Source organism: Phocoena sinus, chromosome 4, assembly GCF_008692025.1.
Source record: "Phocoena sinus isolate mPhoSin1 chromosome 4, mPhoSin1.pri, whole genome shotgun sequence".
NCBI classification, from domain to species: Eukaryota; Metazoa; Chordata; class Mammalia; order Artiodactyla; family Phocoenidae; genus Phocoena; species Phocoena sinus.
Genome location: NC_045766.1, coordinates 77,480,433 through 77,498,535, shown reverse-complemented (window position 1 = coordinate 77,498,535; position 18,103 = coordinate 77,480,433). Strand labels below are relative to the sequence as shown.

The 18,103-nt window shown below is 36.3% G+C and overlaps 1 protein-coding gene across 1 annotated transcript in view; it reads right to left on the bottom strand.

Moving 5' to 3' along the window:
- POLQ (DNA polymerase theta) overlaps window positions 1-18,103 on the bottom strand; it is a 115,220-nt gene that overhangs the window by 51,201 nt on the left and 45,916 nt on the right. Inside the window, exons 13-15 of the mRNA XM_032631419.1 lie at window positions 15,301-15,494; window positions 14,298-14,422; window positions 12,742-12,985 (exon numbers count right to left, since the gene is read on the bottom strand). Coding sequence (XP_032487310.1) covers window positions 12,742-12,985; window positions 14,298-14,422; window positions 15,301-15,494 — 563 coding nt within the window. The remainder of the gene's footprint in view (window positions 1-12,741; window positions 12,986-14,297; window positions 14,423-15,300; window positions 15,495-18,103) is intronic.

The window sequence follows — 18,103 nt, the reverse complement described above, 5'->3', positions numbered from 1 at the left end:
ACACCAACCTGCCAGCATGTGTGTGAGGCATCTTTAAAGCAGATCTAAGTCAGCCCTTCAGATGACTACAGTTCTGGCCAGCAACTTAACTACAACCTCCTGAGGAGCTCAAACCAGAACTATGAGGAAAGGTACTCCCAAATTCATGACTTGCAAAAACTTTGAGTAAATATATATTTACTAGTTGCTTTTAAGACACTAAGTTCTTAAGTAATTTTTTCCATAGCAAGAGTTAACTAAAATGCCTAGTAAAACTATCGAACTTCAAAGATATAGAAAATAAATCTCGGGACTTCCTTGGTGGCACAGTGGTTAAGAATCTGCCTGTCAATGCAGGGAACACGGGTTCGAGCCCTGGTCCGGGAAGATCCCACATGCCACAGAGCAACTAAGCCTGTGCACCACAACTACTGAGCCCGTGCTCTAGAGCCCGCGAGCCACAACTACTGAGCCCATGTGCCACAACTACTGAAGCCCATGCACCCTAGAGCCTGTGCTCCGCAACAAGAGAAGCCACTGCAATGAGAAGCCCGCGCACCCCAATGAAGAGTAGCCCCTGCTCACCACAACTAGAGAAAGCCCACACACAGCAACGAAGACCCAACACAGCCAAAAATAAATAAATACAAATAAATGTTAAAAGAAAAGAAAAGAACTCTCAAGGCCTACATATTTGGAAGGGCAAAAGAATCACACTCCCCTAAGAATTCTCGAAAACAGCATACAAAGCAAAGAAACAACATTTTCAAAAAACTCAATAAAAGAAAGTATAGACCAAGGATTTCTATCCAGCCAAGGTGTGCTTCAGATATTAAGGTTATGGAAAATCTGTCTGAAACACACAAGAACTTGAAGAATTCTATATTATATAAGCCCTCCTCAAGGAACCTAAAGCTACTAGAGGATAAGTTTCATCCACTCAAGAGAGGAAGGAATACTTCAGCAATAAGAACGATGGTAAGAATCTGAATAACTAAAAATGTAGATTATATTAGTCTTCCAACCCTACCCCCCCACAAGGGTGGAGGCAAAGGTGGAAAATTAATGTATGCAAGTTTTATATTGAGATAAAGTAGAAAGAATGCACTTTGAAAAAGGGAGGGGAAAAAGAAAGTTAAAGTAAGCTCAATGTCAGTGACTGTTGTTCCGGCAATAGGTAGGAATCACAGGATACAATTAAAATCTTGACAAACCACATAATAAAAAGTACAAAAGCACCCATTAAAACAAAAATATACACCTTTCTAAATTTAAAAATAAAATACCAAAGAATACCCTCGGGTGGAGAAAGAAACAGCAAATATCACATAATACACATAATTATAAAATAATTTGAGAGAATTGAAACCAAACATGTTATTCATATTGATAAATGTGAATGGGATTAAATCATCTATTAAAAAGATATTCAATTTGTTTCAGAAAGCAACTCAATGTGGTACAAAAAAGCATATCTAAAACAAAGTAATTCAAAAAGGCTAAAAATAAAGGAATGGGCAAAGGAATTCCCAGGCAAAGGGAAACAAGGAGAAAGCAGTGAGGGATATTCCAAGAAGGGTATAATTTAATGCTCAAAACCAAAAGCACAACAAAGATAACTATCAATCAGCCATATTTACTATGAACATTTACACTCTAAATAACAAGCAACCACATTTGTGAAGCAAACACTGTAAGAGATACAAGGAGACAAAGAGAGAAGTGTACTAACAATTAGTAGACTTTAATAAACCATTCTTATTAAAAGACAGATGAAGTACTGGCAGGGGGGAATAAATAGGAATGAATAAGACTTAATTAACATAATCAAAATGGTAGATTTTGTGAAAATATCTCAAATATTTTACTTTTATAATAGAGAATACAACTATCTAGTTTGTACTGATCATATATTAGGAAAGAAATTGCCAGTGAATTCCATAAAGTAGAAATGTTATAAACAACATGCTTATATTACAATGCAATAAACTAAAAATTATTAACAACAACAACAAAAAAGAACTTCTACCCAGGCAAAAAAGGGAAGACATGTAAATTCCATAATTCCTAAAAAAATATAATGAAAGCCCTAAATAATCAGAATCTATGGTTACATTTAAAATAAGAGACCACAGGAAAATTCACAGTACTAAATTCATAGTATTAAAATAAAAACACACAGTATTTTATCAATAAAAATATGAATGTCAACCAATTAAACTCCTAGTTCAACAAAAAGAACTAGAAAAAGTATGACAAAGTAAAACAAAAGAAAGCAGTAGGTAGTAATAAAATTCAAAAAATAGGATTTAATGAGGTAGATTTTTTTTAATAGACCTAACTAGTAAAACAAAATACTTGATTTTTTTAAATTTACAAAATAGACCACTAGTTAATCTGATCAAGAAGAAAACAGAAAGCAGAAATTTACCAAATAATAAATCAAAAAAGAGGCATAGCCAATGAAATAGAAGAAATATTTAAAATTCCTAACAGACTAATTTACAGATCGCTATAAAAATATATTTGAAAATCCAGATGAAATAGATAATTTCGTTGGGAAAGAAAGGCTACCAAAATTGACCCCACTAGACATAGAAAGCTTAAAGAGATTAAGTTCTGAAAAAATAAAATAGAGAAGGTGATCAGAGAATTAACCCCATAAAAAGGCACCATCCAAGACTGTTTCATAGGGTAATCATATCAAACCTTTAACCAGTCCCAAAGTACTGAAAATAAGGGAAAATCTTCCTTTTTGTTTTTCATGAAGAAAGTCTGATATCAAAACTTGAGTAAAGATAGTGCAAAACACACATACAAAAACTGTAGACTAATATTATTTATGGATAACAATGCAAAAGTATACTATATTAAATATTAGCAGATAGAATCCAACATCATGTAAAAAAATAATATAACACGACCAAGTGAAATTTATTCTGGAACATAAAACTGATTCAATAGTAGGAAATCTATTAATATAACATGCTAAGAGATGTAAAGGGGGAGAAACCTATGACTATCTCCATAGATACTGAAAAAGCCTTTAACAAAATTTAATACCCATTCCTGATAAAAAAATATATGAGAAAATTGCAATTAATGGACATTTTCTTAAAATGATTACACACACACACACACACACACACACACACACACACACACACACCACAGTCCTGAAGTCAGTATCTTACTAGAGTAGCAGAGGCATTTCCACTAGGATCACAAACAAAGCAAAAATGTCCACTATCTCTATTACTACTGTCTACTACCACTACCTATTAGAGCTATTAGCTAATTCAATTAGACCAAATAAATCAGTTAGATGCACAAGAATTGTTAGGGAAAAAGTAGAATAACTCTATTCACAAATGATATGACAATATACCTGGAAAATCCTTGAGAATCAATGATAAAAGTAATTTAAACAAAAGTATTCAGAAAATAGCACGATAAAAAAATATAAAACTCAATAGCCTTTACATATTCAAATAATAACCATGTAGAAGACATAGAAGAGAGCCACTAATTAAAAACAGGATAATGATTAAACAGGACAAGAAATGTACAAAACTTGTATGAGGAAAACTAAAACTCCTGAAAACCTGTATGAGGAAAATATTTTAAAACTCCTGAAAAATCAAAAAGACTAGATCCAATGCAAAGTTATTACCTATCCTTGCGTAGGTTCACTCAACCTTATAAAGATTTCAGTTCTATTAAATTTCAATCGAATTCTAATACAATATCAAAAAGCACTTTAAGTTTCATATGGGCAAACATGCAAGAATAGCCAAGAAAATACTGAAAAACCATAAGGTAGAATTTACTCTACCAGACATTAAAACACACTATAAAGCCCTTATAATTAAAAGCATGGTACTGGCTCATTAACTGACAGAAAGAATAGCAAATAGAATAGAAAGTCCAGAAATAGACTTAATTACATATGGATATTTAATATATGATGGTGGCATCTCAAATCACTGGGACAAAGATAAACTTTTTTATAAATGGGAACCACTGAGAAATAAAATTGGATCCAGACTTAACACCATTCACAAAATTAAATTCTAAATGCATCAGGAATCCAAATGCAAACTTACAAATACTAGAAGAAAACATGTGAATTCCTCTTTAATCTCAATATATGAAAAAACCTTTCTAACTATGACAATTTAGAAGCAAAAAAAAAAAAAAAGATTGCTAAAAAATAAATGAAAAGAAAAATTAAAATTCTGCATGGTGAAAACAATGCAATAAAGTCAAAAGACAATTGATAAGTTTTTGAGAAAAATATATGAAATATACATGTGAAACAAATGGCTAAGAACCCTAATCAGTTTTTAAAAGAAAAGATTCTAAGACTCTTTAAAAAGGAGAGGGTAAAAACCAAAACCTAGTAGAAACATAAGGAAAAGACATAACCAGATAATTCACGAAGATATATTTCTTTAAATAATCCTGAAAATAAGAAAAAATATTCACCATCACGCACATTTAGAGAAATGCACATTAAAACCATACTGAGATACAACTTCTCATCTATCTGACTAGTAAAAATGAAAACCTTTTTGTCAAAGAGAAAAACCAGAGGCTCCAAATGGCATCACTTGTGCTAAAGCCCATGATACCAAGCCTAGATTTAATACATAACCTAAATACAATTTAAACCTTCATCAGAAGTGTAATCTTTTTTTTTTTGAAATATAGTTGATCTACAATAAGAGCTGTGATTGGCTACTCCAAAGTTCTAAGGAATATAGCTAACTCAAATGCTTTTCAACATCAAGTTATCCAAGATAATCTTTAGGAAGTAAAAGCTAGTTTAAGTTTGTTGCTTTAATTAAAACAGACATGTCAAAAAAAAAAAAAAACAGACATGTCTTAATAGTTGTCAGCATTAATTATAATATTTTTATTCTACCTAAGCTAACAAATTTGTCAGCAAGAAAAATAACTTGGTATGATGAAATTTTCATTAGTAACCTAAATATAATTGTTTAGAGCAAGTAAATTAAATAAATAAAAGTAGAATAAAAAGATTTTCTAGGTGAACTTTTGAAATAACTTTTCCAAATCTTTAGCCTGAAACCCTAAAGTTTTGCTAAGCTTAGGTTAAGTAATGGAAATTTATTGAACATTTAGATCATTCCAAATAAGATAAAACAGGTGAAAGATTAATTACTGAACATAGCTTTATCTACTTTTGGCTTTCTATTGTTTAAAAACTAAAGATAAGATTTGGGATTATTAGTAAACATGTTTGGTGCTGCCAACTATTGGCACTTGCCATCTACCTCCACAAGGATTAAATCATGAGCTGCTGCAGCTGCTGACCTTCAACACCATCTGAAAGGAGTTCAGGGTGGAGATCAGGAATGAGGCACTCTGTCTGTGCTCTGGGAACAACTGGCAGAACTGGCCTTCAGATAGTTAGATATTTTCAGGAGAAGATATTATGAACCCAAATTCTTGCATCTCCTCATATCTAGAAAAGCACTAAAATCATTAACAGTGACGCCTGCTCCTCGTGACTAGCAGCAAGCCTCTGCCAAAATGTGTGCTTGGCTGCTCGCACCCCCTTCACTAAAGTCATATAACACTGACCTTCCCTGCTACCTTGCTGGAATGGGTACCTCAGAGCCGTCTGAGATGCTGTCTCCCGGGCTATAGTTCTCATTTTGCCCCAAATAAAACTTCACTCACAACTCTCACATTTTGCTTTTTTTTTTTTTTTTCCCCAGTCAACAGTGCCATGCTAAGAAAGTTTCTATGAGAAAGCACAAGTTTCTAGAAGTTACAAAGAGTACTTATAATTTTGCCAAGCTTCAGAATGCTAGTGTAAGAGTCCACAACTGTTTAGTTCCTAAATTTTAGCCAGAAATTAAGGTTTTCAAAAGATTAAAAATTCTAATATATGTAATTAAAGCTACAAGAAACAACAAAGGAAACATCTCCATATGCAAGGAAAGCACGATATGCTTTTGGCTAGAAAAGGTATGAGAGACTTCCCTGGCAGCACAGTGGTTAAGAATCTGCCTGCTAATGCAGGGGACACAGGTTCAAGCCCTGGTCCAGGAAGATCCCACATGCCACAGAGCAATTAAGCCCATGTGCCATAACTACTGAGCCTGTGCTCAAGAGCCCATGAGCCACAACTACTGAAGCCCGCAGGCCTAGAGCCCGTGCTCCGCAACAAGAGAAGCCACCGCAGTGAGAAGCCTGCACACCGCAACTAGAGAAAGCCCCGCGTGCAGCAATGAAGACCCAACACAGCCAAAAAAAAATAATTAATTAATTAATTAATTTTTTAAAAAAACAACGAAAAGAAAAGGCATGAGGAATGAAGATGCATTTTGTTAAGGGAAATGAGAGTAATTTTGTCTGAACTAGAGCTTCTGGTTATAAAGGGTAAACTAAAGGCATACAAAAATCTTTTCTCTCTTCACTGAAGAGGGAAAAGATTTTACCTTGTGTAATCAAGCTGGCTAAAACTGACTTATTATAAGCGTTTTAAAAATTAAGTTTTAATATCAATAGTGTACATATATAAAACTAGAACTTAATTTTCCTTCATCTGCTAAATAGACAACCGAGTATTGTTTCATATGGACCTGTGATCCTATTTAGTCAAGTGTCCAAGCCATTTGATATCTTTGACAAACTTCCCCAAATCAAATTCTGAATGATGTCTTTTGACCACAAACTAACTTTGAAATTTTTCAGAGGCCCCTGGAACATTTCAAAAGATGTTAGGCTTATTTGATATGTTAAATTACATGAGAAGCATTACCAAACAAGAAGTAACATTAAGCCTTCTTTATGTCGTACTTGATTAGGTGTATAAGTGTTCTAGAAATTGTGTGAAATTCCTAGAAACTTGATATATCCTGGTACAGTCCTAACTTATAATTCTAGTCATTATCTTAAAATGGTGTATGACATCCTCTGGGACCCCAATCAGAAATGGGTAACAAGTAAACAATCCTTTTACTGCTATTCACTTACTTTCTGAAATTACTCATCAAAATTGAGGCTCACACTAAAATTATTGAACCTGAGTAACAGGGAAATGACCTAGCTGACTTTCATGTAAAGGCAACAGAATCTATATAAAGATTGTGGCAAGTGTTGATGAGATTCGTTCTACTTCTCCAAAAATGACCCGCTTACTGCCAGACCTGATGTCCTTATAACAGACGACAGTCTGCTTCTGAATCAGAGAAACTAAGATGGGTAAACAATGGCTGTAAATTAAACAAACAGTTGGAGCTGTGGGAAAACCAAGATGGCCTCATGGTTCTTCTTGGCTCCCTGACAAATCTCATTTTTCTGTTTTCCCATTCCTTCACCCACCACAGTATATGTAAGAACAACTATTTGTGTCCCTGAAGGCCTTAGGCTTCCTCCCTCTGGGCCCTTGAAAAACTGTATTCAAGCAGAAAAAGTATTAATTACATAGGACTACATGACCTGAGGAGGATACTCTAATGTTTTTGTTTTTCCAGATTTAAGGAGACTTTTCTTAAGCTATCTATGACTTAACAACAATTTGGTAAAGTATACCTTTGTGAACAAAGATGAAACAACTTCTCCCCACCTGATCCCTCCAGAATTCAGGAACTCTCAGTGAATATTCTTACTCTCTTAACAATTTATTTGCTTGCATAAGTTCAATAACAATCTGTTCTCCTTGTAACAGGATACAATTAGAAACACTGGCTATATTACCAAGGCTTTGACTGGAATGTCATATTTGAGAAAGGTGTGCACAGACTCAGATATGACCAGATAGCTTCAAAGAACTGCTTCAAAAAAAATCGACCTGGTACCTTGCTTACAAGGTTTCAGCAAAGCAGTCTTAAAAAAGGACTTATATGGTCAATCATTATTCTTGCTGTACTTATATAAATAATCAGGCCAAGTTTAATGCAAACAAATTAGTTTTACTATGATTATCTTTGGTTAAAAAAAACATAGGGGTAATTAGAGAGAAAAATTATCTTTGCACCTTTGTAGATAGTATTAGATTCTAGTCCTGTTAATTGTCTTTGAAGTTTTATTACATACCTGTAAACTGGACTGGATCCTGAACTCTTCTAGTGTCCTTAAATATCTGGCTACAACTCACCAAACTAAGATTTCCAATTTTCTCCCACCCTTCTGATTTGACATCACTAAGAACAAAGGCAGCCTTTGAGCCCTGTCAGAAGGGAGCTTACCAAGTGCTCCTGACCACTGACACTGATGCAAAATTATAGAAAGTATTGAGCCTTGGGTACATGTCTCACAGCTAAGGAGGACCACCTGACATCTGGTCCTACACAACACTGGAGACCCCTGAATCAAAATGATGAGTAAGAAAAGTCACTGATATTGATGTCTACTGCTTTCACCCAAGACACCAGATTCAAGTCTTCTTGCTTTAGTTAAACATGAAACCCTTTCTCCTTTTCTTTCTTAATTTCACTCTGGCATTGGCCTGGAAAGATAACACCCTCATCTGTATCTCCCAGGCCATTACTAAGAAGGGATAACCTTCAGTATTTAGGATAACTCTATTTTAGGATGGGGGAGATTCTCTTTCCACATGCACTAAAAACCTGACTGACTCCTGGCTTGAAAAGGTAAATGCAGCAGTCCCTGTGAATAAATCTTTTATCAGTATTCCTTAACAGGAATGGTTTGCATCCCGACAGGTCTTGTCTTTGTCTGTGGTGGTTATCATTCTCCTTGGGCCCATATGAATGCCCATATAGCTGGCACACAACTGTACTAGGCGTCTTAGGTTATCTAACTGTGCCCCTAACTGTTCTAGAAAAGGTCTAACAGGAGGATTCATGATTCAAGAACTGCTTCCTTTGGCAGGGCCTACTTCCCTGATTAGGAGTTAAAACAAAGAAGAATATAATCAGGAACCTTTCCTCAACTCTTAGAGAACATTGCAGATTCCATTGCTAGGGCACTAATTGCCCAACAAAAATACTTAGACTCTCTGGCCATAGTTGCTCTTGATAATAAGATAGCCCTTGATAATCTTTTAGCTGAGCAGGGAAGTGTCTGTGCTATGACCAATACCATCTGTTGTACCTGGATTGACACTTCTGGTGAAGTTGAAACTTAATTATGTAAGATCACTGAGTAAGCCACTTGGCTTAAAAGGGTGACTCCTTCAACAGTGTCTTTGACTGGTTTGGGTCTTGGGGACTATGTCTCTGAAGCACACTCCAAATACTGGGAGTTATCCTATTTATAGCTGTCATAAATATCAGCGCATTGGATCCTCTCAAAAGTTTTAAATGCATGTTCACAGCCACTGACCAGCAGAGAAGTGATCTCCCTGAGTGGAACATCAGAAAAGAAACGAGGAGAACAGCCACCTTAAAAATTGTGAACCTGTAACAGGGAAGAACAAAATCTGACTCCATGTTGGATCTGTTTACTTTAACCTTTGCTTCCTGTTGCTTTTGTGACTATAATCACTAAAAGGATGCTCTTTATAGCTATAAGCATACATAGTGGCCTCCCTTGGGGAACCCTGCCCCTCTGCCTCAATGTTAAACCAAAGTGCCTTCATTCAGCTCACAGGGAAACACCCTGCCCCTGCCCACCCGTGAATGGCTGCAAGAAAGAAGAAATTAACACATCCCCTCCCAGACGCTGGCCAAACCAGAAGACATTTTGCAAGACTTAGAGCCTTTTTACTTTACTTCCTCACCTCCTCCCCCTCTCTGTTCTATAAAAGAAACTAGCATCCAGACCCAGATAAGATGGTACTCTAGGACTCTAGTCTGCCATCTTCTCGGATGCCCAGTTTTCCAAATAAAGTTGCTATTCCTTGCCTCAACACCTCGTCTCCTGCTTTATTGGTCTGTTGTGCAGCAGAACAAGCTTGGACTCAGTAACAAACCTGAAGTCATGGCCTGTGAACATCACAGGAGTTCATCAAAGACGTCATGACCTATGGATAGCACAACAAAGATCAACAAAGCTGCAGAGCAGTAGTTGAGAGCGAAGCTAATGCCTTAAATTTTGATCACATCTCTCAGGCTTAGAGTATGATGAAAAGGAAGGAATTGTTAAAGAGAAAAGCCACAGGCCCCAAATGGCTAAAGCCCATGATACCAAACCTAGATTTAATACCTAACCTAATTGCAGTTTTGACCTTCACCAGAAATGTAATCTTAATCAACCGGTCTAGAATTTCCTGGTCAGCACCAAGAGGTAATCTGTCCATCCTCCCTTCCCAACCCCCGCACCCCCACCCACCCCCAAGATACAATCTGCATGATAAAACCCCCTTGCCATTCCCTTTTACCCCCAAAAAGCTGCCCTGGTATAAAAATAATCCTTTCTTTTATTTTGCTAATAGCTCCTTTGCCCTATCCTTCTTCCTATAAAAACCTTCCATCTTTCAGTAAAACCCCTTCTAGTTCCTAGACTGGATGCTGCAATTCATGAATCACCTAATAAAGCTAGTTGGATCTTCAAATTTACTCAGCTGGATTTTGTTTTTTAACAAACATCTAACAATGGATTCTACTCGTGCGCTGAGGGGTAATAGACTAGTGAGAGTGCAACTTGGCTAGACCCTTCTGCAGAGCAATCTGGAATCTAATAAATCTATATATATGCACTTACCTTCTGAAATCTCATGTCTAGGAATTTACTCTGAAGAAACATCACCAACAATATGAAAATACATATGCACAAGGTAATTCATTACAGATTGTTGGTAATGGCAAGCTATTTGAGACAATCTGAATGTTGGATGGGTTTTCTGGCTTTTACGTACCGGGCACTGAAAGGGTGGCCAGTCTCCAAATACATCAGTTTCTATTCAGAAAATTAACATTAATACAATACTGTGGGCTTCCCTGGTGGCACAGTGGTTGAGAGTCCGCCTGCCGATGCAGGGGACTCGGGTTCGTGCCCCGGTCTGGGAGGATCCCACATGCCGCGGAGCGGCTGGGCCCGTGAGCCATGGCCGCTGAGCCTGCGCGTCCGGGGCAAAAAAAAAAGTAATAAAAAAAATACAATACTGTATCTAATCTACACACCTTACTCAAAATTTACCAATTGTTCCAAGTATGTCCTTTTTCTAATCCAATCTAGAGTAAGGTGGTACATTTAGTTGTCATGTCTCTTTAGCTTGCTTTAATTGGAATCAGCTCCTCAGTCTTTGTTTCCGTGACCTTGATATTTTTGAAAAGTACTGGCCAATTATTTTGTAGAATGTCTCTCAATTTAGGTTTGTCTGATGTTTCTCTACAGCTAAATTTACATTAGACATTTTTGATAAAAATATTCCAGGAGTAATGTTGTGTCTTTCTCAGTATGTCACATGAGGAGGCAGATAATGTTGATTTCTCATATTACTATGTTTCATTAATTTTGATCAGTGAAGGTTCTGGGCTTTCAGAAGAATCACAGTCATGGCAATAATGGCCTTAGAATCACACAGAAGAGATTCCAAAATATGTTTACAAATTTTTTCCAATTAAATTTTTTAAAATGTGTACTGACTTCAGATGACTCCCTGGAAGGGTTAAGTATGCTGTTACCACAGAGATACTCCCACATCTGAATTTTTTCACCTCAGGTCTTTAATTACATATTTCTAAGCAACTATGAATATATCCAAAGATTCTGTGAAAATCACAGGCTCCAGAGGAGATCAACACCTTTACAAGTAGGTTTTAAAGCATACTCTATGTAGGTTTCAGTCAGAGGCACACTCCAAAGTGACAAAATCTCCCACCATTGGATCTGCCAATCTGGGGTCACAGGGGATGACCCTGCCCCCACAGCTCCACATTCTCTGCTTGGGTTGCATATGCTTAAGACTCCAAGCAATTTCATCCTTCAAAATCTAGGTAGAGGTAGCTATACAGCTATAGCTATGCTGGCTGTAGTGCATGCTGTACTAGGGCCCACTAGTAGGAATCACACCTGCCGTTGCTGCCGAAGTACACGGAGTAGAGCCCATGATGTGAGGTGGCACTGCACAGTGAGGCCCTTTCTTTGACTATGCTTCCCATCCCTTCACACATGTTTCAAGTTTCAGAGCATGTGACAAACCAAAGAGGAAAGAAGCACTGAACTGGAAATGAGATTAATGCTGTAATTTTGGACAAATTTTTAAAACCTGAAAATAAAACTGTTAATACTTGAAACTGCCTAAACAGCTATAGAATCTGGCTAAGATTCCATATAACAGTGAGTTCAAAGAATAGTGGTTGAGAAAATAATTAAGCTATTCCTTGATAATATGCTGAGTCCAGCCCATTCAATGAATTGGTTACACACACACAAACACACACACACACACACACACACACACTTCAAGAAGTCCTCTTCTCATAAACTGTTTTTGAGGGACTAGTATTACAAAGAATATTCAAGAAGAGTATATTTTAAAGTTTTCTTGCCTGAAGAAAATCTAAGATGAGTCCTGGATATATACTGAGAACTAAAATCCATCAAAGCAGAAACATTGGTAACTTAACTTTACTCAAACTTTCTAGGAGAGAGTTATGATACATTTAGAAGTGTCTTTAAAGTCATAAAATATATTTTAAACATACAAAAAAAGAAAAAAGTAATCCTCAAAGGGGAAAAGGAGCCACATTTTCTTCCACTTATACCAAATATGGCACGATATTATCTAAGGGAAAAGTATTTTAATATATTATCTATTATTTACAAATTGACCTGTTTTCATTTAATAACATATGTAGACAAGGGGATTTTTCTTACCTTTTAAAAGGCACAGCATTTTTCAGAACACTTTCCACGTCAGCAACATCTGCTCTGGCAAGATCGGCCACAGTAAGAAAGCCAGAAGCATAGAGGAATCTGGCTCTCTGTGCATTAAGTAAGGATACCCGGACCAGGTCACACAGCTCCCTCTGGATGCCAAATGTAAGACGCTTCTGAAACTGGGACAGTAGTAGTTCCATGTTGTGCCAGCCCAGGCGGTTAGAAAACACTGTAATCATCCCTAGAATATTCATATAATATTTATTGAATTAAAAATTCTTTCTAGACCAATTCTCCGTTTCTTGAGATGTATTTTTGTTTCACTGTTGTTGTTGTTTTTTCTGCAGAATTATAAAGTTTAACAGGCCCAAGGTATAAAATAATAGGAGAGTAGACATCTTTAAGGGCCTAGCTAATTGGCTAGACACACTAAATATCATCTCATTTTTTCTTAATCATGAACTTGCATTTGAAAAAATTGAGGCAGAGCACATAAACACAAAACAAACAAAAAGCCCTCACTAGTTCGCCTCTCTCTCTCTCTCTCTCTCTCTCTCTCTCAATTTTTTCCTTACTTTCTTTAAGGAAGAAAGAACTCTTAAAACAGGTAAAGAACTCTTTTCACCTAGAGGAAAACAAGAGAGCTAATTTAAACTGTCAAGTGCTGAGAGGATTATTTACAAAGAGTGAAAGTCCCATTGATAATTTCATAAAAAAAAAAAAAAGGTTGCCCAGCTTGATAGCTATACCCTCTTGAAATAAAGAGGCCAGAGTAGCCAAGTGTCAAGTCATTAAGAAAATCACTTCCCTACAAGAACATTAACCCTAGAGGTAATCTGAGATCTTTGATGCCAGTGAGTTGAAGGGTAAGTCTCTCCCTTCTTACTACCCTCTCCTGGCATCTTTCCCTCGGTAATCTCTCATGCACACAATTTCACAATGAAACTTCTTACATGTGTAAACACACTCTCCAGCAGCCCAGGATTTCCCTCCTAAGGGCTTAAGGATTTCTTGGTAAAACCAGACCTAGAACTTCCCTTGTTTGCCTAGCTTAGAAGATAAGAGCTTAATTTTATTAAGAAAGACCAGTATTTCCTTAGAGAACAGATATTTAAAACAATGAGACAGAAGTCTAGAAATCCCTCTCCACTTGCCATCTTCCACAGTAACAAGTATTAATCAATAACTTGATGAGAAAATGAAGACCAGTGAGAACTGTGTCTGTTTCTTCTTACAATACGCTCCCCCCGCCAAAAAAAAAGACAGAAAAACAGAAAGAAGAGTGATGGTCAGCAGGTTGCTAGGGAATGGAAGGGGACCAAGATCAAGACACTCAGCCAGCTGCCAGTCTTCTGTAGCAGGGTAACTGAGCCCCCAGGAGTCATAGTTTTGGGTGTTCTGATGATGACAGGAACTACACAAAATTATAGCTTAACATGATCCCCTCACTTTTAGAGAAACCTACAGTAAAATGGAATTTGAAAAAAAGTAATCTTAACTTGACCTCAAACCACAGAGTCTTAAATAAATGTGGGAACACTTGTTTAACTGACCTGCATAAACAGCAGCTGACTGTTGTAACGATTGAATCTGTCCACGACTGCATCCATATTTCTGATTAATTTCCTTTAAGGGAACTTCACTGATTAAATCTAATAGCACAAGACTGGTAAAAAACCTGGAAAGTAAATTACCAAAAGTATGGTAAGAGGTCACTTAACTCTACTATGAAAGTACAATGTATGTTGAGAAACAAGAAAGAACCAAAAAAGGTAAGAGGGTGAGAAAGGGATAAGATTCCTAATAGGATATAGGATTAGTGGACAAAGAGCTCAATGTTTGTAAATTCTAACATATGTTAGTACTATAGCAAAAAACTAATATCTGTATAACAAAAAGATTTTGTTCATATTTCAATAATGCTAACTAATTTTAAGAAATGAGACTTGGTTCAAGAAATATGATGGCACAAAAATTTTAAAGAACACTTGATACACAATTATATCACCTAATCATATTTCAATCAAAATTTGGTTATAAAGAAGTTTTGATGTGAAAGGCAACTGTGCCACAAATAAGCCAAGTATATAATCCTCACAAAATTTACACTTGACTATGATGTAAATAATATGAGACTAATGCTTTAAGAAAAATAATTTTATTATATTTCAAAGAAGCTAAAGCCTGTACAATTTCCCCACCTGAATCTTTTAATTGGCTCTTCCTTACTGGTAACAAATCAATTCAAAGGATGATACAAACCATATCCTCAAATGGAGCCACACTAAGTTGGCAATTCTGATCATATCTTCTTTAAGGGAAGAAAGTAATTAAGTGTTCTACTTTAAAAAGTCTTGATATATAGTAGTTTCTTATAAGCTACAAAGAAACTAAAATATCAATACATTCAGTAAATACAAGAAGTTGAAAATTTTTACTATATTCAGCCAAAACTTTTATTTTAATGACAATGAAAGTGATTACAATAAACTGGACATCTACTGTATATCCAATACTGTGTTAAAAACTGGATAGTCCAGGTTCCTTGATATTTACCTTTTATGGATGGCCATTTGTCGGTGCTGTTTCTCAGTTCTGGCTACTACTTTTCCTTTCACACAGCGAGCCAAGAACCCTTCTTCAACTCCCACTAGCTCTGCCACCCGTTTCATAGAAGCTGGCAACTTCTCCCATAAACAGAAAAATCGATACCAATCAATAGTAGTCCAATCCTCAAACACAGGTGTAACCTAAAGGGAAGAAGCATCATTCATTACCTAAAACTATTGCATTACAAAAGGGACAAAATTGTAAACATAAACTTCATGTTAAAAACAAAGGCTTCATGGGCTTCCCTGGTGGCGCAGTGGTTGAGAGTCCGCCTGCCAATGCAGGGTACACAGGTTCGTGCCCTGGTCTGGGAAGATCCCACATGCCGCGGAGCGGCTTGCGCCCATGAGCCATGGCCGCTGAGCCTGCGCGTCCGGAGCCTGTGCTCCGCACAGGAGAGGCCACAACAGTGAGAGGCCTGCATACCAAAAAACAAACAAAGTTTTCAGTATTTGGAAAAATTTCTAAATGTGATAATGCCTCACTTATATGGAAACTTCATTTAATCACAAACAACTCACTGACAAGAGAAAAGAAGAGACCACTAAGCACACAAGCTGGATTTTACAGAATCCAAGGACTTTAATCATAGACACTTTTAATCTCGGTATTCTGATGTTAAATACAATCTTAAGTATTTTGTATGACTTCTGAGAAAATACAGGGAGGGGAAAGAGGAATCAATATTCACAATTGCTATAATATATTTATTATCTGAAGTGTCCAGGATTCAACAACAACAAAAAAAACAATGAGACATTCAAAGAAACAGAAACATGTGTCCCAAACACAGGGGAAAAAGCAGGCAAAAGAAACACCTTTGAGGGGTTCCAGATGTCAGAAATATCTGCAAAGACTTCAAAGAGACATTATAAGTATGGTCAAAGAACAGCAACAACAACAAAAAACACACTTAATAATGTAAAGGAAAGTATGATGACAATGTCTCACCAAGTAGGGAATATGAATAAAGAGAAATGATAAAAAAAAAAAAGAGCCAAATGGAAATTCTAGAGTTAAAAAATACAACTGAAATGAACTATTAACTATAGAGCTCAACAGTAGATGCAAGCTGGCAGAATAAAGAATCAGCAAACATGAAGATAGATCCATCAAGATTATGTAATCTGAGAGGTGAGAAAAAAGGGAAAAAAAATGAACAGAGCCTCAGAGAAATGTGGGAAGCATTAAAGTGTACCAACATATGCATAATGAGAGTACCAGAAGAAGACAGAAAGGAAGAGAAAGAACATTTGAAGAAATTATGGCTAAAACCTTTCCAAATTTAACGGAAAACTTTACATATGCCAGAGACTAAAAGTGAACTCAACTAGGAAAGCTCAAAAGATCCACACCCTGATGCATCAGAGTCAAAATGTAAAATACCAAGAGAAAATCATGAAAGCAGCAAAAGAAAAACAATGCATCATATACAAGGGAAACCAAAAAAAATTAAGAGCCGACTTCTCATCAAAAACAATGGAGGACAGGGCTTCCCTGGTGGCGCAGTGGTTGAGAGTCCACCTGCCGATGCAGGGGACATGGGTTCGTGCCCCGGTCCGGGAGGATCCCACATGCCACAGAGCGGCTGGGCCCGTGAGCCATGGCCGCTGAGCCTGCGCGTCCGGAGCCTGTGCTCTGCAACGGGAGAGGCCACAACAGTGAGAGGCCCGCATACCACAAAAAAAGAAAAAAAACAATGGAGGACAGAATGCTGTGAAACGTGTTCAAACTGCTGAAAGAAAAGAAAAGTCAACAAAGAATCTTATATAAAGGAAAACTAACTTTATAAAATAAAGGCATAACAAAGACATTCCCAGATAAACAGAAAATTTGTTGCTAGCAGATCTGCCTACAAGAACTACTAAAGAAAACGCTCTTCTGGTTGAAAGAGAGTGACCCAAAACAGTATATTAATTCCACACAGAAAAACAAGGAGTGCCAACAAAGGTAATTGCATGGGTACTTGTAAAGATAGTATTATTGCATATTTCCCCTCTTTTCTTCTCTTGACTGACTTTAAAAAGCAACTGTACAAAACAGTATGTATAAAACATATAAAAATGCAAAATGTTTGATAATAACAGCCCAAAGGAGGCAGATGGGAGCAAAGCTATATTGAAGTAGGAAATAACAAGAGAGAGTAACTAAATCCATAGAAACAAATAAAGGGAAGCACAAATCTTAAATAAAAATGTAAATATAGCAAATTTTATACGTATACATTTGTTCTCCTTTCTACTCTCAGCTTCTTTAAAGACATAAAATTGTATAAAATAACAATTATAACAATGTATTGTTGGTTTGTAACACATGTAGATTAGATGTAACATGTATAACACTAATAGCACCAAAAAGAAAAAAAAAAAGGAATAGGAATACAGCTATACAAGAATAATGTTTCTATATCTCAATGGGATTAAGTAAGTATAAATTTTAAGCTGTATATGCTAACCCCTTAAGTAATTACTGGGAAAATAACTTCAAAAAATATAGAGAAAAAGAAATTTAAATGTTATACTAGAAAGTTTTGCTTAATTCAAAAGAAATCAGTAAAAGTACAAGAGAACAAAAGAAGATGTGAGATATATAGAAAATAGACAAAATGTGGAAGATGTAAATCCAACTACATCAATAGTAACATGAAATGCAAATGGACTAAATAATCTATCAAAGACAGAGAATGACAGATTGGATAAGAAGAAAACCAGAATCCAACTATATGCTGTCTATAAGAGACACATTACAG